Source organism: Notothenia rossii, assembly GCF_949606895.1.
Source record: "Notothenia rossii genome assembly, chromosome: 10".
NCBI classification, from domain to species: Eukaryota; Metazoa; Chordata; class Actinopteri; order Perciformes; family Nototheniidae; genus Notothenia; species Notothenia rossii.
This window is the reverse complement of record NC_136908.1, coordinates 46,885,822-46,908,218: the sequence shown is the minus strand read 5'-3', so window position 1 is coordinate 46,908,218 and position 22,397 is coordinate 46,885,822. Positions and strand designations below refer to the sequence as shown.

Sequence of the window (22,397 nt, the reverse complement as noted above, 5' to 3'; positions counted from 1 at the left end):
CTGTCCAAGCCTGCTTGTTTTCGTGTCATTTCTCGGTCTCTGTGTGAACGTGTGTTTCCACTTGAAAAGGCTCTCAGGGGAGAGAGACAACCTTGAGCAGGATCTGACCTTTACCTTTGTGTGGTTCACTTTGAACAGTGACAGGTGTGTGGCGGTGGTGCATTTTCATGTACATGGCCATATGGGTAAATAGAGAATCTGTCCATAAAATATTGCAGGTATAAGGATGATCAAAGGACGGTCAGGGGAGGAGGGGAGGAGGCCGTCAGATCCAAACAAACTTCCGGATGGATTCCGTTCTCAGAACAAGGGAGTGATTAGCGGTTCATATCAGAACAATGTGGGTGGTTGAATTCATTAATAAAACAATTAACTATAATTGTTATACAGTAAATGTGGCATTGAAATGTCCGTACACAATGGTCTTTATTATGTATTAAAGCAAACAATAATTAAACAATTATGGATACCGGGGACAGATTAATTTCACAGAGATTGGATATGACTATATTTCATTGTGAGAGCATCAGTGCTATGATAGAACGACTGGATCTACAAGATCTTAGAGTGCTAACAGTGTCCATGCATTATTAGATTGTGATGCTTCACGTGATTAACCTAGTTTATGCTGCATGTACTAAACACTAATAAAACTGAAATTAAGACGTTGACTTTAAGCGGTCTTTGGTCCCATGAAAGGCGCTATATAAATGCAATCTATTATTATTATTATTATTAAATAAGTTTATTATGTCAACACATTTCACATAACTGTATTAGGTTAGATGAAAGCAATAATATTAAGTTGAATCTATTTTTAAACTTAATAGTATTACCTTCCACTAACCTATTGCAATTATGTGAACATTTATATTGAAATAATACTTTTAATTAAAGTCACCGTGTTGAGTTTTTTCAGTGTAATCTGTTCTGTGTCAAACTTAAAGTGTTGGGGATGTTTATCTACATTGCAGTTAGTCCAAGTGTTACCCTCACAAATACTGACTCAAACTGCCACTTTTAAATTTTGAAATAACTCAATTTCTGATTAGCATGTGTTGCTTCTCCACACACCACAGAGGGATCCATGCATCCACTGTAGTTGTAATATGACACCGGGGATGGTTTAAGGCTTACTTCCCACACATGTTTCTACAAAAGAGCATGTCAGTGTCATTCTACATGTTAGCCTTTATCTTGATCAGTTCCCATGTTACTCATTGCGTTGCCTGCAGTCTACAGTCTTTCTAGAGAGAGAAAGAGAAACTTTTATCTGGCTACAACATATTGCTAGTTGCTGTCAGTGTTTTCGCCCACACGATGAATACTAATATATCAAAAGATGCAGATAGGTACAAAAAGATGATAAAGCCTGGTTTCATATACAGTGGGGCAAAAAAGTATTTAGTCAGCCACCAATTGTGCAAGTTCTCCCACTTAAAAAGATGAGAGAGGCCTGTAATTTTCATCCTAGGTATACCTCAACTATGAGAGACAAAATGAGAAAAAAAAAATCCAGAAAATCACATTGTCTGATTTTTAAAGAATTTATTTGCAAATTATGGTGGAAAATAAGTATTTGGTCAATAACAAAAGTTCATCTCAATACTTTGTTATATACCCTTTGTTGGCAATGACAGAGGTCAAACGTTTTCTGTAAGTCTTCACAAGGTTTTCACACACTGTTGCTGGTATTTTGGCCCATTCCTCCATGCAGATCTCCTCTAGAGCAGTGATGTTTTGGGGCTGTCGCTGAGCAACACAGACTTTCAACTCCCTCCAAAGATTTTCTATGGGGTTGAGATCTGGAGACTGGCTAGGCCACTCCAGGACCTTGAAATGCTTCTTACGAAGCCACTCCTTCGTTGCCCGGGCGGTGTGTTTGGGATCATTGTCATGCTGAAAGACCCAGCCACGTTTCATCTTCAATGCCCTTGCTGATGGAAGGAGATTGTCACTCAAAATCTCACGATACATGGCCCCATTCATTCTTTCCTTTACACGGATCAGTCGTCCTGGTCCCTTTGCAGATAAACAGTCCCAAAGCATGATGTTTCCACCCCCATGTTTCACAGTAGGTATGGTGTTCTTTGGATGCAACTCACCATTCTTTCTCCCCTTAGTCAAGTTGAGTTTTTACCAAAAAGTTCTATTTTGGTTTCATCTGACCATATGACATTCTCCCAATCCTCTTCTGGATCATCTAAATGCTCTCTAGCAAACTTCAGACGGGTCTGGACATGTACTGGCTTAAGCAGGGGGACACGTCTGGCACTGCAGGATTTGAGTCCCTGGCGGCGTAGTGTGTTACTGATGGTAGCCTTTGTTACTTTGGTCCCAGCTCTCTGCAGGTCATTGACTAGGTCCCCCCGTGTGGTTCTGGGATTTTTGCTCACCGTTCTTCTGATCATTTTGACCCCAAGGGATGAGATCTTGCGTGGAGCCCCAGATCGAGGGAGATTATCAGTGGTCTTGTGTGTCTTCCATTTTCTAATAATTGCTCCCACAGTTGATTTCTTCACACCAAGCTGCTTACCTATTGCAGATTCAGTCTTCGCAACCTGGTGCAGGTCTACAATTTTGTTTCTGGTGTCCTTTGACAGCTCTTTGGTCTTGGCCATAGTGGAGTTTGGAGTGTGACTGTTTGAGGTTGTGGACAGGTGTCTTTTATACTGATAACTAATTCAAACAGGTGCCATTAATACAGTTAACAAGTGGAGGACAGAGGAGGCTCTTAAAGAAGAAGTTACAGGTCTGTGAGAGCCAGAAATCTTGTTTGTTTGTAGGTGACCAAATACTTATTTTACCGAGGAATTTACCAATAAATTCTTTAAAAATCAGATAATGGGATTTTCTGGACTTTTTCTTCTCATTTTGTCTCTCATAGTTGAGGTATACCTAGGATGAAAATTACAGGCCTCTCTCATCTTTTTAAGTGGGAGAACTTGCACAATTGGTGGCTGACTAAATACTTTTTTGCCCAACTGTATACTGAAGCTTTAAACCACAGGACTTTCTTCTGTGTCAGTTGCTTTAAAAATGGATATTAGAATGTAAATGGGGAGGGCTTTATTTCCGTTTAACATTTAAATGACATTTTTATGATTACTTCTTCAGAGTAACATCTTTTTGATCTAAGGTGTCAGAAAATTACAGGAATACTTTTTATCTTTCTGTTTTTCTTACAGGGAGACCGGGGCCAGCAGTAAATGAGTCAGAGGTATAAGGAGAGACAGAGACAATAAAAGAAAATTAGGCACTAGGAGTAATAATAGTCAGTGCACAGCCTACAGCTATAGACAGAATTGCGCGACTGAGAGATAAAAAAAAAAGTGATAAAAAGAGAGAAATAAATTGAGAGAGTGCTCAACAACAGCTGGGCCAAAGTTCTGTGGCAGATGATTAGATGACCTGCAATAACAATGTGCGCATGACTGTGAGGGAATGGGAAGGAACAAGGGAATCTGAAGGAAAGCGTTCCTTTTATGGAAGGACAGTGACACTTCCTAAGAACTACAAAATAATAATAATAATAATAAATTATATCTTTATAGCGCTTTCCTCGTACTCAAAGACGCTTTACATTGTGAGGGAGGGTAGACAAACCAGGACAGGTAAAAACAAACAAAAACAACAAAACAAAAAATAAATAAAATAAACAGAAAAGGCAGTCAAGAGGAAGTTGCTTGAGAGGGGGGGGGGCGGCTTATGGATAGACAGAGTTGAAGAGATGGGTTTTGAGGCAGGACTGGAACAAGGTGAGGGACTCCGAGTCACGGATGTCCTGGGGGAGGGACTTCCAGAGCTTCGGGGCTGCCACAGAGAAATACTAGGTATATTCCTGACACTTGCGCATTGGTGTACTTAGATTAGAAGCATTTATTGTAGATATACAAGTACAACGAGAAGAGTAAAGAGCAACGAGAGTACCTATGTTTATATAATAGAAACAAAATAACGGCTGATAGTGGAGCCAAAAATAAAATGATAATTGATAACCTTTATTTATTATAACATATTTTATTACACATCCTTGTAAAGTACAATTTATTATAGCATTAGTAGAAATTAGTTAACATTGGTATTCATCATTTTATTGTTTGGTACAGTAAAACAAATTAAGTTATATATTTACACTGTCAATTCATTTATCATATTTCTCAGTCAGATAATGGATGTTAAACATGAGGTGCATGACCCCTGAGTGAAGTCCTCCGAGTTACTGAAGAGGGCCATCAAATTGTTATAAAGGATGAACTAGGGTTACGACTGCAGATTTAAAAGAAAAATATTAATAAATCAAGCTCTCCATACGTGCAAGATATCAGGTATTATTAATAACGTCCAATTAAACCAAAATATGAGGTTTCAAAATGAATCTAGAAGTGTTACTATTTTCTCCCTGATTGCGTCTATTCACTATACTCAGCAACATATAGTAACTTTCTAAGACAATCAAATCAAAAACAACAACCTCCTGAGAAAGTAATGAATTCCCCCATCTTACTTATTCATACTCCAGGTCTTAATAATGCAGGTGCTAGTGTTATCTAGTCTTTCTTATCAACAAGACCCAATGGACTCTCAGTGTAACGAAGGCTTTTGCCAGCCAACGTCCTGGAATGCTCTCATTACCTCGGCGCTGTTGCCAAGGGAGCCGGTGTGATATTCAATACTTCTGTTTTCCATATCTCCAATCTCATTTACACTTGACACCTGACATTTGCATAATGGCCTTGCTCCATCTCCTATCTTCTGAAATACAGGGTGGAGGTGTGGTGGTTATAATGTGTGTCTGAGTGTCTCTTCTAATGCTTATTTGGTAGTGATGGGTACATATGCCTGTGTGTGTGTGTGTGTCTGTGTGTGTGTGTGTGTGTGTGTGTGTGTGTGTGTGTGTGTGTGTGTGTGTGTGTGTGTGTGTGTGTGTGTGTGTGTGTGTGTGTGTGTGTGTGTGTGTGTGTGTGTGTGTGTGTGTGTGTGTGTGTGTGTGTGTGTGTGTGTGTGTGTGTGTGTGTGTGTGTGTGTGTGTGTGTGTGTGTGTGTGTGTGTGTGTGTGTGTGTGTGTGTGTGTGTGTGTGTGTGTGTGTGTGTGTGTCGCATGCAGGGGTTGAATCATTTCCGTCTTAATCTAGCTCATTAAGCCTGCAGAGAGTTCGGAGTGCACCATATTGGCTGATTTGTGACAATTTGCGGAAATGCTAACAGGAACACGTACATGTGCATGCTAATCAGGGATGCCGTGACCCCAATCAGTCAGACACAGATATTAGGGTGTCAGGAAAATTGAAGACAAACACAAGTCTATAGGTTACTTACGTAACCCCAGTTCTCAGAGTAACATGAAGTGAGATGTCTCAATATGGGATGCGCCTCAACGCTCAATGTTACTCTGAGAACTGGGGTACGTAAGTAACATATAGTTCTCATTCATAACACTCCGTTCGATGTCTCACTATGGTATATTGAAACTCCCGTATTGCTAAACATGCTTATCTCGAAAATCACCAAAACAACCAGAACTTAACAGGTAGAACCCTGTCTCAACATGGGGCCCAGCACTGCGCGGGCCACACTTGGAGCAGAGACATCTAGCCTGTAAAAGCGGACAAAAGTGAGCGGTGAGCATCACAGACATTTGTCTGAGGTCACATATATTATCTGATCGGGAGCAACTGTGACAAATAATCCAACTGAAACCGGCATGGACAATTACTATGTTTTAAAAATGCGCTTATCCAGAAAAGCCTGGTTTGGAAACTTTACGGGCAGAAGAAACATTTCTATTAAAGAAAGAATTATACATTTCTGTCTTTTTATGCCTTTATTATAATAAAGGCATAAAAAGACAGAAATGTATAATTCTGTATAATTACTACTAACTTGAATTTTTAATCAAATGAATTAATCAATTGTTTTTTATTGTAATGTAGAGACAAGGCTTTTAGTCACAATGATGTATTGCTTTACAATTATATGTAAAAAAAAAATAATTAAAAAAAGTCTAAATATGATATTTGGCCTCAAATCATCTGAGGCCTGGCGCCCCCCCTGCGATCTTTGGTTGGGAACCACTGCTCTAGAAGGCCCGCTATAGTTAACTGGCTCGAGACGATCTAGATGAATGCGACGAAGGAATTCATGCCGTTTTATTGTTTTTAACGTTGAAATGACAAGTGCAACAGGTGAAGATGAAGTTGTTGCGGAATTGTTGTGAGTACCCTTTTCAAGACGACAATTCAGTGAAAAGACGGACATTATAATGCCGCGGAGGGGGGCGGGGCGGCGGGGGTGTGTGTCTACAGAAGGTCCAGTTGTGATAGACACGGTTCGCCACTGCTTCTCAGAACCCTCAATGCTTAATGTGTAGACTACTGTACAAAAAAACCACATGAATAAATGCGTGTTAAATGTCTAGCATATCAATAGAAGAATAAACTCAAATACAGATGCACACACTCTTACTGAAACTATTCTTCTCTGCAAACCCTCGCTCATCTCTCTCTCCTATAATACATCAATTTGTCACAAATGCTGCCTCGAATATTTATCATGATATCTTTATGTAGTGCCCCTCCACAAAAAGAGAAATAACAAAATCCTCCCCCACATCCCTTCCAGCCAGAAAGCTAGTAAGCTAGAGCTGAGTGAAACGTCGTACTTAGCAAATTGCATTTGGAACCAGGGGGGAATAAATACTACAGATAAAGACTGCTCTAATGTGCTCAAATCCATTAGAAATCTCATATTCACACATAGCTGAAATCACATTACAAGACGCCCCTAATGTCATTTCACAGGGTTTATCCTCCAGCATTTGCTGCCAGGGTGAGACAGTAACATCAAACAAAATGGATTTTCGCCTTTTCCTCTTTCTACCCACCTCCTTTCTGTTGTTCATTCCCTTGATACCGCATGCTATGTCCTATTCTGGTTGAAATTCCCTTCTAGGCGCCATTGTTGTGGGAGTGAGCTCTATTTTGGGTGGATGTAATGAATTTAGCCAAATAGTTTGAGTGAAAAGACCACTCACTGGCACAGGAGGGCTTTGGTGAATGTGCTACACTCATCAACCCTGGAGGAACGCTCGGCAGTTCAGTGTTGTTACACTTTATTGCAAAAGTGTTTCTAAACCTCCACTTCACTACTCCACTGAAAACAGGAGAGCAGATGGAGCAATGGGGAAGTAAAACGTGTATTCCTGCTGGTTCGGATGAATTTTCAAGTGAAGTGATCAACGTCTACATCGATTTTCCTTCTTCTGAGGAAACCTTCAAAGGCTTGGAGGAAAAGGACAATTATCCCACAGATATACTGTATTTACATCCATAACCTTTACCTCTAAATAATGCAAGAGGAGAGGAGAAAGAGGAGAGGAGATATACGGACTGTCAGACTCTGCCAGTTTGACTTTTCCACTGGTTGCACATGCAATGGGCGCACCATGACTCCATCATGACTGGTTGAGGATCAAACCATCACTGATAGCAAAGGGAGGAGGAAGGCGGATAAATATCCATCTCTTCAAAATGTTGTTTCCTTATCAGAGTTTTTAGTTTCCTCTTGATCTGGTGGTTTAAGTTTGTTATGAGTCATTTTTGGCATGGAGGAGACATATTTGGTTACTAATATATCAAGAATTCAAAACCCCTATCTTCAAGACATCACTACAGCGCCAGAGTGTTCTGGGAAAATGCATTTATTATATTACAAGAAGATCATTTAAAACTAAAGGAGGACAAATAAAGTGAAAGGCCAAATTACTCAATATGTACAAATCAAAGAAACGACCAGCAAATAAACTCTCTGGCCAATAACTTGTTCATTATGCTTCCATTCACAAGCAGGGTACAAAACAAGTCAAATATGTCCATTATGTGAAAGCACTGACCATAAATTAACCCATGCAATTTAATTAGAGAGGGGGAATGCGACAGACAAACACAAATGTAACCTTAGTTAGCTTGTAGAACCTTGATTTTACCCCAAACATGCACACAAAAAGGACAAATATTCTCCAAGCCCTATTATTTAGTCTGAAACACTGTCTCCTAGAAATGCCTGGAGTCTGTTTAGCAACTATTGGATTAGATGCTGCATTGAGCTGAGACCATCTATCTTTGAGAATAATTAACTATCCCGAAAGATGGACCAACTTATGTAACCACCAATTAGGAGATCACAAACAAGCCTTTCAGAGGGAGTTGGGGTGTTTTAATGAGGTTTAATGGCTTGTTGATTGGTTGGTGGGGTTTGTTTAGAGAGATACACAGGGCAGATGTGCTGGGAAGAGTTTAAAAAAACAAACTCCCTCCACACTTTCTCTAATCTGCCCACCTCTGGTACCCACTGCGTATTATAAAATAACAGAAATGTGTGTGTGTGTGAAGCGAGGCTTGTGTGTACGCGTGTGCTTATCTGGAGTTTCCCCTCTGCAATCAACCAACCCAACTGTCCAGTGCACACACACACACACACACACACACACACACACACACACACACACACACACACACACACACACACACACACACACACACACACACACACACACACACACACACACACACACACACACACACACACACACACACACACACACACACACACACACACACACACACACACACACACACACACACACACACACACACACACACACACACACTTCAGAAGCCCCAGAAAGGGTGAGCAGATCAATCAATGACATCTCTGCTCCAGCAATCAAACAAGGTTATTATCAGGCAGCGGCTCGCCGACCTGGAAAGGCCTGGCCAATCAAAGGCTGCTGTGATGTGGGGGGCAGCGCTTGCTCATGTGACAGTAACACAGAGTGGCAGCTCATGTTGTCAAGGGAAAGAAGGATGGAAAGAGGAAAGACGGACGACTGAGGCTGAATTCAAAAGGAGAAACCGAAGCATGTGTGTGGGACAGGAACCAGAGAATATCTGAAAATAGCCCATCTCCCGCACCCTGTCTTTACCTTGACATTACTCTCAGAAAGACAGAAACTTAAAAAACACAAGAGGATAAGGTTATTTTTTTATTAATATTGCAAGATTTGATTTTTTAGAAGGTAGTGGAACAGTTTTTTCTGCAGCTTTCTATCCTTAAATGCAACACAAACAGAAGAGTGAGGGACGTGGCTGAAAGCAACACATGGTGCAGACATCTCTTCATTGTTGATCAGTAATTCTCTTCTTGGCAGCGGCACCCTCTGGCATTTATTCAATAAGCATTCAGGGCATTCTGTCCTCCCACTTCCATCCTTTCATAGCAACAGGTGTGAAAAACCATATTCGGCTTAATTAAATTATTGTACACCCAAAAAATGCGATTAGAAGTTATTGTTGGTAACACAAAATGCAGAAAAACACACAATACTACAAATCTCCTGAGAATACAATATAATCTCTTTCTAAAGCAGCCAATCAGAGACAATCAGGCACTGCGGGGGACTTCATGGGTAGGGAAGGCATGAATGTGTGAACATATGTGTGATTATGACCTGGTCATCTGGACAAGCAGCAAAGACCGAGTATGTGGTTTTGTGTGAATTTAAGGTCCGTATAAATGTTTGCCTTTGTTTCCCGGCACAATTTCTGCCTCTTAGCTGACCGTGCAACAATTCCCAGAATCCACTATTTCCCCCACACAGTGCCAAAACCTCTGGGACCTTCAAAGCCGGCTTCATAAGGAGTCTACTGCTGAGCGTTCAGACAAACCAGACCCCCTTAAGCTCCAAGTGAAGACTGTCTGCTTCACATGAGGCTGTTGGACAGGTTGCCCTGGAGACCGAGTCTGATTCCATTATGGGATGGATAAACACAATCAAAGAGTTTATCCATCTTCTATAGCCAGAGAAAAGACCCCCGTAATGATGGATCTAATCTCCTGCACAATATCTGGTGTGTGTGCGTGTGCGTGTGTGTGTGTGTGTGTGTCATTCCGGTGGTGTGTATGTCTGTCTCTGTGCATGTGTGTGCTTGTAAGACGGGCGGCGATTGAGAACTCTGCACCTCACTAGAAAGTGGCTGAAGTTGCACTTTTGGAAAGCGATAAAAACGGCAGTATTATTTACAACAAGGTTGGTGCTTGCTTGTGTGTGTGTGTGTGTGTGTGTGTGTGTGTGTGTGTGTGTGTGTGTGTGTGTGTGTGTGTGTGTGTGTGTGTGTGTGTGTGTGTGTGGTCCTGTGGGGAGGGCATCAGAGAGATAAAGGAATAGAGATATGACAGAGCTGCAGCTGGTGACAGGCAGGAGCACCTGACAGATTCATAGCAAACTGGCGTTGTGTTTTGCAGACATCCGGCGGCTTTCCATTTCTCTACACACTTTTGCTTTCCATGTGTAGTCTGCTACTATATTACTTTCTCTTCGTTGGCATTTTATTTCGATACGTTTAGTTGAAGTTATTGCATTATTTACTAATGCATTAGTGAGCTCCGACAACTACTGTAAATGTGGAGCCAAACTCAACATGATCCATGATTCAATACATATTTCATATGATAAATGAATTATCACATTGAAGCACTTTCTATCTCATGATTCAATTCCTGCCAACAATACTGAACAATACTGTTGTTCAGGATGTAGATGGGTCATAGAAAGTACTCTACTGTTCGGTAGTGTGTCACAAGCTTGATGTCTGAGAGGATTATTCTATATTTCTGAGTGGGCTTCCTTGCATAAGAAAGTGGTCTTTACGAAAATATGTCATTTGTATGAAAGGTTTTGCGAAAAAATAACTTGTACAGTCGTTCAGCAAGAGTGACGATTGAAAAGGCAGAAAGGGACAAAGATACCGCTGAGCAACAGCTAAATAAAGTAAGAAGAATCTGCTACTTGTTAATATAAATCGACAGCTTAATTTAAGTTGAAACAGGTTCCTGTTTCAGTTTCAGGTTCGCAATAATGCCTAAAACAAGCTGGAACTTACAGGCGTGTATTTTGAAAAAAACTATTTATCAAAACTTCACAATAAAAATCAAAGATCAGAACTATTGGAGAGAAAAAACTGGAAATAGTCCCAGAAAATACTGTGCACGGAAAAATCATAGTTTATATACATTCAATCTGATTAGAGGGCGGAAGAGGGCTCTAAAAAAAACGAGTTGCCAAATATATTTTTGTTTACTTGCATGATTATGGCTCAAAAATGATACGAGGGACCATTATACTTTTATGGACTGAAAAACAAATGTGAATTTGGGTGTTGAGGAGAAAGGTTGTATGTGAACGATACATTATTGTATCCATGTTATAAAAGCCATTAGAGAAGCCAAGAAGACAAATATAATAATAACAGGTGACTTAAAATTTTGAATGGTAATTTCTGAAAGCACACACACACACACACACACACACACACACACACACACACACACACACACACACACACACACACACACACACACACACACACACACACACACACACACACACACACACACACACACACACACACACACACACACACACACACACACACACACACACACACACACACACACACACACACACACACACACACACACACACACACAGAAAACATTGTTGTCAGAAATGTGCCAAATATGTGCAGCTGTATTGACTTTTAAACATTTCACAAAGAATGTATTTTCTCAAACTCTGATCAATTTTCCGATACCTTTTGTTTAGTAGTCTAGTCTTTGCCATCTTCCCTTTTCCTTTTCTCCCCAATGTTCAGCATATTGCGGCTGTAATAGGAGTGTGTATGTGTCCGGAAAGAACTTGAATTTAAAGCAGACCTACATACCACCCAGCATTCACCCAAACTAAGAGCCTTTCTATTCCTCTGCATCTCCTTCTTCTTCCTCTGACTTATCTCTCTGTATCCTCATCCCACCTGTCTGTTTGTTTCTCATCTTTTCCTTTGTGTTTTTCTTTCATTCCCTTCCATCTGCTCTCTTCTCTCTGTTGTTGGTTTCTTTCTTCTACCTTCTTTATCTCTCTTTCTCTGACCTTTCCAGTGTAAAATCCTCTCTGCCCCTGATTCCCAACTATGCTCCCAGTTTTTAATGGGTGTGGGTTAGAAAGGGAGAGATAGGGAGGCTGCTATTTACTGAGGAAAATCCTCCTGAACGAGTGAGAAAAGATTAGAAGAGAGAGCAAGGGATGGCAGAGCAAAGCAGTATGTGCATGTATGTGTGAGGAAGACTTGAGACAAGGCGTCCATGCTGCATTTTAAAAGCCCAAAACAGACAGCGCTTTGAGGCTGACTACTGATGTTATTGTTGAAGGAAAACTGTAGTCTTCACCGGTAATTATGGAGTCGCTGCCTGACTAAATGAAGGTTAGGGTTTGACCATACATTATTTTTGCCATTTGCAGTTTTACCCCAGTGGTTATGTTCATGTTTGAAACACCAGTATTGTCGCAAAACAATGACTTTTGATCAACATAATCTTGTTGCAAGAATACATTTTTTTATCCTGTGCCTTAGTTCATTTGCTGTAACAGGGAATTAGGCCGTTCATGCTGCCCTGGATCAATGTCATAAAAAACAATGTAATGGCAGAACCTATATGGTTCATAAATACCTGAGTAATGGCTGCCATTGTTATTTTAGCAGTAGGGAGCGAATGGACAACAACTACCGCAGCCCTTCCTTCCCAGAGAACGCAATAAACACACTTGCTTTTCTGTCTGTTCATGATCATTAGTTATCGATGAAAAAACGAGATACATTCAAATGAAAGCATGCTTCTCTGGCTTTACAAATCATGTCGCCATTAGAAATTTGAAATCGATTTAGCTTATGATCTGTGGCAATAACTATTTAAGATCAAAAAGTGAACAGTGGACCATGCTGTAGATCAGATATTGGCTTCACACTTAATATAAAACAAAATGAACACAATTCCATGGTGCATCATGTCTCTGAACAAAAAAAAGACTTAATCAGCGACTGAATTTGCTCTCCCTCTCTGCCTTAGTGTGTGTGTGTGTGTGTGTGTGTGTGTGTGTGTGTGTGTGTGTGTGTGTGTGTGTGTGTGTGTGTGTGTGTGTGCACGTGTGTGTGCACGCGTGCGTGCGTGCGTGCGTGTGTTGCTCAGGAGGGGAGGTAATGAGAGTGTGAAATTAGTGCAGAATCATGGTGTGTTTCCTTTCCACCACAGGCTGCAGCGGTGGGAGGCAGAGCCCTTCTGTCCAATTTCTGTCATCTAGCTTTCCATCCGCTCCTTGTTCCTTTCATTGCTTGTTCCATTGTCCCCCCCCCCCCGAGCGCGCTCTGTCACTCCTCGACCCTCTGACTCTTTCCTCTCCAGTGTGGACACTTAAAGCAGAATCAACTTTGAGGAGACCTTGCATGAGTTCGAGTACCCTAAATCTCTGGGAGTGTGTTTTAATAAGCTAATTCTGTGAGTGCATACGATGAGATCTGAACTCGGTCGGCTGCTACACAGCAGGGAAGCCTTTCATCTACTGTAGTACGTCCACCAGTCTGAGATTATCTGAAGACCAGCGGGATGACTCTAAGCTTTCTTTAGGTTTTGGTACACAAATATACAGAGAGCAAAAACAGCACCCACATACATAAAAAGGGGCTTTGAGTTCAATTCTGACGAGACACAGTACATAATGTTGAAAGATGATTCAAACTCTCGAATGACTCATCCTTACAGGTCAGGTTTAAGTCCAAACTCTATTCATAGTCAGGAATAGCAATTAGGAAGGAGCGTGATTAAAGGCAAAATTAAATGAGAAGGAAATTAGCCGAGCATGAGTATGATACTATTACATAAAGCCCTTCAGCGAGCACGTAAGTTCATGACTGTGAGTCTCTAAAATTACATTCCTAAATTCTCTCTATTTTTATTGATCTGGCCATCATTCCACCCCGTTATGATAACACTTAACTAACACACAAATTAACTTCCTACATGGCAATACAGCAACTCGGCTTTTACCTTTTAGTGTTTACTTAAATATGCATTAAAAAACTGTTGTATACACTCATCACTCACGCAGAAAATCCTAAATATGCATATAGTATATATTTTCATCTTATTCCATTCCCTCATATTTTATGTTATTCCTTTTTTATTTGCAATACTTTTGGATAAACATGTCACTTTGATACAAAACCATCTTTTCATTTATCAATCAATCAATGTTTATTTATATAGCCCAATATCACAAATGTTACATTTGTCTCAGTGGACTTCACAGTTTGTACAGAATATCAGTATGACAATACGACACCCTCTGTCCTTAGACCCTCACATCGTACAAGGAAACACTTCCAAATGTAATTTATGTATATAGTGCTGTATACTGTACATATGTTTTTTTTGTCACTGAGCTGACCCTTTCTTTTGTTCAATACATTTCATTGTACCTTCTACTCTGTGTTGACCTACATAGGATGTACAAAGTAAAACTGAAACTTTTGGCTTCACCTGCACACACAAATACACACACTGCAACACAGACACAAATATAGCCCACGTCTACCTGCTTGGCCATGCCTGGTCATCCTGTGGATGGTGAACAGAGAGGGATTAGGGGCCTGCTGAAACATATCAAAATGCCAACCTTGTCCGGAGCAAGGGCTGTAAATACCACCCAAATGTCAGCAGGAGACCCCACAAGTCAAACTAAATTGGCTTCTACATGCACAAACACTACCTCATGTCTGCCTCATGTTTGTGAGAGCGTCTTTAAAAATACATACATTCCACGCTTTGACACTTCAGGTTGGATTGCTTTACTTGTGAGCCAGTAAAAATCGTATTCATTCACTCACTATAAGCCCCAACACGGCTCAGTTTACAACAGACATGGCGGAAATCACAGGGGGGATTATGTTTATCAATATGAGAGGTCATACGGTCTTCTTCTCTGGATAAATGTAACCGCGAACGCCAAGTCAAATGCACACACAACTCTATCGCTATATGTTAGCTGCCTACAGTATAACCATATCAGAATGAAATTCAAACATATTTTCTGGTCTGACAAACCGAAAAAAATGTCAAGGAATCAGAAACACTCAAAATAAGTTTGTAACACAGAAACAACACCAGTGTTTACTTAAAAAAAGGAAGGACATTGTAGGGAAAGCCATGTACGTTTTGTTAGCAATTGCTTCAGAAAGGCATATTTACTGGTGCAATGTAACCATAGACAGGTTGGATTGCAATGTGTACATTAGAAGAGTCCACTCCACACTAGTCCCCTTCTCATTCAAATCCATCCAAATGTTGGCCTTTAGCCAGAGTAGGTCCTAGGGGCAGCATGCCAGCCAGGGTAAGACAGATGTCCCCCTCCTCAGCCACGAGCTCCAGCTCTTCCTGGGGTTCTTCCAACACCAGGTGGGATATATAATCCCTCCAGAATATTCTGGATCACAAATGTAGATATGTAATTCTGTTCACTGCTCACTCTCTGGCCGCTTCTGTCCAAAAGCATGGAGGATAGCGAACCACAACCTTGGTTGAGCCCAATGAACAATTCCACATGCTTTTTGCTGACAATAAAAATCAGATATGTTGACATTTCTAGACAACTGGGGGGTATACTACGAAGCAGGATTTTCGCTTAGCCGGCTAACTTCAGGGAAAACTTGGGGTTCCCGGTCCTACGAAGCTGGTTCTCTTTTTAGCAGGCTAGATCTCCATGGTAACTGATGCTGTGCGGCTAACCAGGTTAGCAGGTTAGGTTGCAGGCTAAGAGCTCAACTCAGTGAAAGCCCTTCCTGCTGACCAATCAGAGCTCAGTGTGCAGAGTTTAAAGCGATCAAGTCATATTACAGGAGAAAGGAAATACAGAAAAGCTGCCGTTGCAGGAAAGACGGCCGGCAAAAATCACCGACTGTGTGAGCGTGAACATTAATAGAATATCACCTCCTATCTTCAGAGCAATCTGACTATTATAACATGAGCGTTAAGAAAGCTTACTTATATATCTGCCACAACATAAGTAACCGGATCAGAGTAACATTCAGTATAGTCTGCGGCATATCACATCATGTATCATATATTTCCTTATCTGAGTCAGCTGAGCCGTATCTGGCCGTGCAACACTCACAGTGTCACATACTGTATGCAGAAGTATTATTTTAAGCAACACATTAAGTTGACGAAACACTCGAGACAAATGTAATTAAAGTCAGATCCACTCGTGTCTTAGACGGGGCAGTGATATCATAAACCTGTTAATGTACGCATCCAAACACTTATTCTTTTACCAGCTTTATTCACCTTGCAGGTGCAACTATGTGGCTTTTATCCTGGATACAGTGTTTAAGTCATGGATGTTTAAAGTTTAACTTCTTCATTATGTCTAATATTATAGTTGACTTTTCATTCAGGAAGTATGACGCTGCGCTGTCAGTACGCTTCTCCAAGTTTGTGATTGGTCGAATGCTCAAAATACCACCCCTTTCATGTGAACGCGCCCCTAACTAGATAGAGCACGGCTGGCTTGAGCAATCCACTTGATAACGCGCGTCGTAGTACCGTTTAGCGAGAGCGCGTATGTTTTGGATTAGGCCAACCGGCTAACTCAAACATATCCAGGTTAGGTTGAACCAGCTTCGTAGTACAGGCCTCAGGTATCATGAAGTTAATTGTGTTGTTTTTAACTGAGCATGTTCACGTCGTGTTTCCTTTTAAATGATAAGCCAATTGCATGGAGCATCATCTGAACCATGAGTGGGGTACTTAATATATTATGAGCTGAAGTGGTAATACCCACTAGGAAATTGGGTTAATGCTGGAGCTGAATATGATATTAAGCTAGGCAAAAGATAAAACATAATCACACTGTAGAATGAAATAAGGAGCTTAGCCTTACTTTAATATTTAAATGGTTTCCAAATATAAAGGATATGGCTATAAATGATGAGGAATTATAATATAAGCTATTTAAGGGATCTGATAAGGTTGTTAACAGGTTTTGATCTGATTCCCTGAGGTTAAACCTCTCTGGACCAGGTGGGCCGTATATAGCAATATTTCACTCAAAAGTTACATGAATTTAAATACTATAATGTCACATTTACTCAAATTTCCCAAACGGGAATACATTTCTCGGATTAATCCGACATCACAGGAATGAAGCACCCATGCCCTTTCTCAAAGTGTAACGAAACGCCTTGTTCAGTCCGATCTGCTTCAAGATTAATTGAGTCTTCCTTTTAACATGCTCCAACCCTTCCACAATATTTTATAAACATTACGAAGTTTTCCGTAATTCAGACAAACAAAGTCAAAAGCATCACAAAAACTCTTAATAGACCACCACACGCAATAACTATTTGCAATCAAAACACTGAGACCAGTTTTCTCGTATGCCCCGCGCATTGCCACACAGTGGCTGACTTCCACTGCCGCAAACCACCGACTGCTTCTGTCATTAAAGCTGCCATGAGTTGCATGGCTGCTGCAGGAGGTGTGTGATCCATCAGTGGAATGCCAGAGCTCCGCCATTAGAAAACCATCTGAAAAAAACAGCGTTTCATTGGCACTACAAGTCTGGAGAGGGCAAGTCAGAGGAGGGAGAGAAAGAGGAGAGGGCCCTGTGTGGCAAGGGCAGTTTGGGTGATTGATATGAGCCATTACAGATAACATGGGCGAGGTGGGCAGAAAGCTGCTCACCGTTTTATTTTGGTCGTTTGTTCAGACAAAAGCTTGGCCAGACCCACAGTAAACAGGGTTGGGCATGTGTGTCAGGGAGAAAATGAAAGTGTTTAAGAGAGGAACTCATGGCCAACGCATCAGTAAAGGGACATAAACACACAGGCAATCCATAGAGACATGCATGCACCCACACATACAGACAGTCCTATTTTGCTGTCAAAAGAACATCAATCAATCACATCACGAAAGGTAACATGCCCATCTGACAATACAGCTTAGGTTAGTGGGGATTTGATGAAGAGCAAAATGGATTTGATAGATGAAGTGCAATCTAGCTTAACTAAATTAGTATAAATTGCCATGTATACTTGAACAATTCTAAGAAAACATCTGTCTGTATTGGCCAAGTATCGCTATAATCACTGACTATAAGAGTAGAATTTTTAGAACCAACAGTAAGCAAGTTAGTTATCTCATGATAAATGTACTACGCAGTTGGCAATAATATAGCATTCAAGAAACTTTTGCAAAACATCTGTCAACTGCCAACTTCCAAAAAGAACACTTATCCTGCATTAAACCCCTGCAACATGATGTTCAATTGTAGAAAATGTATGCCAAGCACCATAGTGTGGAAGAAGGAAGCATCTCTGTTTAATGGATCCTAGAAGCTAATGTATCACTGCATGGAGGCCAATTCAATAAAGTGCTTCACTATTAGATTTACACTACTCGCCTGGGACCACAGCGCCGTATAGAAAACTACCAGACGTACAGAACAGCCCCACAAAGGACAACCCTCCACAATACGCAAATGTAATGGGAAATAAAAGCGAGGGTGGTAGTCGATCCCAATTCCTGGATGGTATCAACAAAACAGTTGGTCCTGAATGTACAGTATATTACATCATGTTTGATTTACGATATCCGATTAAACATTAAAAAAGGTTGAAATCGATAGATGGTCACTAAGAGGCCGTGTAATTATAATTACATTTGACTGGTATTGAGTCATGTCCCACCCGTCATATGTCTTGAGTGGTTTGACCATCTCTCTCTGACAGAAGAGTATGACTGTAGTGGCACATTTGTCACACATGTATCTTATCAAATTAAAGGAAGCCTGCCTAAATGTTTCCAGTAAATACAGCCGGTTGGGTCATGTATTTACTTTATTTGAACCTGATATGATTAAGTCGCTTAAGAAGAGTTGTACATCAAATGTCCTGATGTTATGCAGGACCGTAGCAGCTTTCATCTAAAAAATATACCAGTATAACACATAAGTTATATAAAATGACATCTTGTTTAGTCAAATTGCCATGACTGATTTATTGCCTTGCACAAGCGGCACTCTATTGCCTTTGCAACAGTAAAATTAACAGTAACGGCTTGTTTGAAATTATAATTGCTTGCCGCTTCATTACCTCCTCTTAGACCACAGTCATCATACTCGTACACTATATCAGTACTAGGCGGTGTCTTATTCCAGATGAGTGACTGTAGACTTTTTGCTGTTGTGTGTTGCTGATCACATTCCAGATGAACTATGAGTAAATCTTGAAACCAATTGCAAATAATGTTTGTTTGGATCTCAAGTGTATCACTCAGTGCCTTACCTGAGGAGAGGCTGGAAGATGACAGTGATGTTCCTCGCTCCCGGTTTGCACACAAACTTCATTTCTCCCCCTTCAATCAGGTTGTCATCAGCACCACCTAGAACACAGGAGAAAGACTTCGCTTAATTTAACATGACAAATCAGGCATGGCAATATCGCAGCAGGGGTGCTTGAACTAGTATGTGCCAATCAAATGTAAGATCACATTTGCATTTTGATGGTTGAATATGTGCTTCCAATCAATCATCACAATTCTGTCTGTTTTAGAAAAAAAATCCCAACTTATGCCAAGAGTGCTGCTCTGCAGATGACCCTGAAATCGGAACTACATATGATGTACCCTCAAAATCAACATAAGTTTTCAAAATCTTATATTATTCAGAAACATTTCAAAATAATTAAATATCTAATCAGTACAGGAGTAGAACTTCAGCCCTAATAAATCATTCAATCGGTGCAGTTCTCCCTCACAAATCTAAATTTCTCCCACATGCTCACACTCCTCCATGCCCCTGCGTCACTGTGTGGGTGAACCCCACAGCTAACAGGGTTAATCAGAAAATCATTGCCATGTACATGCTCAGAGAGGGGGAAGGGGGGAGTTAGAGGGGAGGGGGCAGCAGACAGGGGAAGAGGGAGATCATAGGGGAGACAAGTGAACACCGAAGCTCATTACCTCCACTCATCCTGAAGTAATCAATACAATATAATTGATGGAGGAGAAATTGCGGCTCATTGTCAATACAGCTAACTGCAAAGGAAAATGATTGTCTGTCTGTGTGCGTGTGCATGTGTGCATGTGTGCGTGTGTCTGTCTGTGTGTGTGTGTGTGTGTGTGTGTGTGTGTGTGTGTGTGTGTGTGTGTGTGTGTGTGTGTGTGTGTGTGTGTGTGTGTGTGTGTGTGTGTGTGTGTGTGTGTGTTCTGTGTGTGCGTGTAAAGGTTTTAAAATAATACTATGCATGACTGGGAGTGCACGTTACTTATATGTTTATAGTGTTTGAAAGAAAAGTTGTTGAATAGGAATAGGGGATTGAGGTCAGTGGGTAGAATTTCTGCCTTTATCCAGTTAAGAAAACGTTTTTTATTAGGATTTCTCAATATAAGGTTTATGTTTAAGTCCCACAGCAGTAACATACACCCACATTTGGACAGGCAATGCAATAGATAACTTTCTTGCTTCCAAACCAAGGGATTCTGGTACAATGCACAAGCTCTTGCATGGGAAATCTTTAGGAAATAGCCTGTTACTTCGAATAATGCCATCAAAAAGGTTCAAATTGTGTTGTTTTTCAAAGGAGGTGTGATGTGGTGTCAGGTGTACAGAGTTGAAAAACTGGACAGAAATCAAATAACGCACTGATCCACATTGATAGGATTTCAGGACTGGGTAAGGGTGTGTGTGCATGCTCTTTCTGAAATGGTGAGATTTCACTTCGGCACAAAGCCTTGCTGTCGTTTCATTTCCATGTCCAATACGACCTTGTGAAGCGTGTGTGATATAACACAAAGACACTACGGCATAGTGTGCAAGCCTGTTCCGCATTACCTGCCCCGCCTGCATAGCCTTGCATTCAAATGCATATCAAGCCATTGTTCCCTGTGCCGGGCTCCGTAATACATTTCTAAAGGAACAAGTTGCAATTGGGAGACAACACGCTTCATAATTCCATTAAAATGACAAGAAAAGCTTTCAATCCATCCAAAACTTTCAAATCAAGGGTTTCTGATTCTGATCTGTTGCCATGAAATTCACCTGCGTGGTAAGCCCACGTGCGCGTTGCTAAGTGGAGACAGGGATAAGTTCCAACTCACTCATACTCTCTTTTTCCATCTCTCCATCCTTCCTTTGGTGCCAATTCAATTAAGACTCAATTACAGGCTCCTAAACAAAGCTGCCGCCTACGCACTCTCCTGCTCATCCACCCTCTCTCCCATGTTCTCCATCTTTCTTTCTCTCTCTCACTGGTTACCAATGTGGAAAGAGCGGGCTAAACTTTTTTTTTCCTTGTCATCAACTTGCAAAAACTCATGAATAAAATCAACATGTCAAAGACTCTGGGGAAGTTAGCGTTACCTGTCTGCTCCAAGAGCCACGTCAAACTTGCGGCAACTACACAAACACACACCAAATTGACTACCAGGCATGTATTCCCGATGACAGTGACCAATTTAATTTCCTGCTCTAAACATCTGCATCTGTGTCAGACAAAGGAGCGAGGAAGAGACCCCATTGATCCGTGGGGTCTGCGACCAGCTGCCAACAGGGCATAGCACTGATGAATATTAAATACGCCAGCATTAATATGCATGGGGTTCTTCAGAGTTGTCTAGACGTGACAGGGTGGCTCCGGTTGCAGGTCAGGGTGCCACCGAACTGCTGCCAGCCGTCTCTCCAAACTAAAATTTGTAAAAGTGTCATTTTGTTTGTGAGTGTTAGTGTGTGTGTGTGTGTGTGTGTGTGTGTGTGTGTGTGTGTGTGTGTGTGTGTGTGTGTGTGTGTGTGTGTGTGTGTTGAGTATTCCTTGGTGTTCTCTGGACGGGTGTCTGTGCATTTCAGTCCCTCGGTGTGTGGTCTGATCCAGGATTAGTAGGAGGGGTGTGTGGAGGTGTGGTGCTCAGTGGGACGGCAACTGAAAGCTGGAAAGGAAGTAGCGACACATTCTAATGTTGCCAAATCTGCCTGAAATCCCCCTCGAGGACCACTGCTCCGTCAGCAACACACACACCTAAGCAGACATGACACACTACTTCTGTCCATAAAAACATCCATGGATTAGAGGGGTACAAACAGGTAAAGATATGTATACACACACCAGCTTCAAAAAAAGCACACATACTTTTGAGTGTTGGACTGACTAAAATGGATCCACCTAAATTACACAGATACCATATGCTGACACATACTCACACAGTGACACTCATCCAACCCCCTATGGTGCCTTAGCATGGGCTCCCCAGCCCACATGTAATCAAGTCGGGCAGTGACTTAGTGAAATTGCATTAGCTACACTTTCCTGGGTTTGATGAGAAAAGGGTTTGATCCTGTGATGAATTCCGGCCCTGCCCAGATTTAGGCAGGCAGAGAACAAACGTGTGATGCCTTCTTTAACACACTCCTCGTCTCCCAGGAAAAGAGTGTTTCTGTATGCATCTGCGAGTGTGCCAGA

General features: G+C 41.2%; 1 protein-coding gene across 1 annotated transcript in view; it reads right to left on the bottom strand.

The window, feature by feature from the left end:
- exoc4 (exocyst complex component 4) overlaps window positions 1-22,397 on the bottom strand; it is a 115,144-nt gene that overhangs the window by 51,140 nt on the left and 41,607 nt on the right. The window contains exon 11 of the mRNA XM_079652853.1: window positions 19,230-19,326. Coding sequence (XP_079508979.1) covers window positions 19,230-19,326 — 97 coding nt within the window. The remainder of the gene's footprint in view (window positions 1-19,229; window positions 19,327-22,397) is intronic.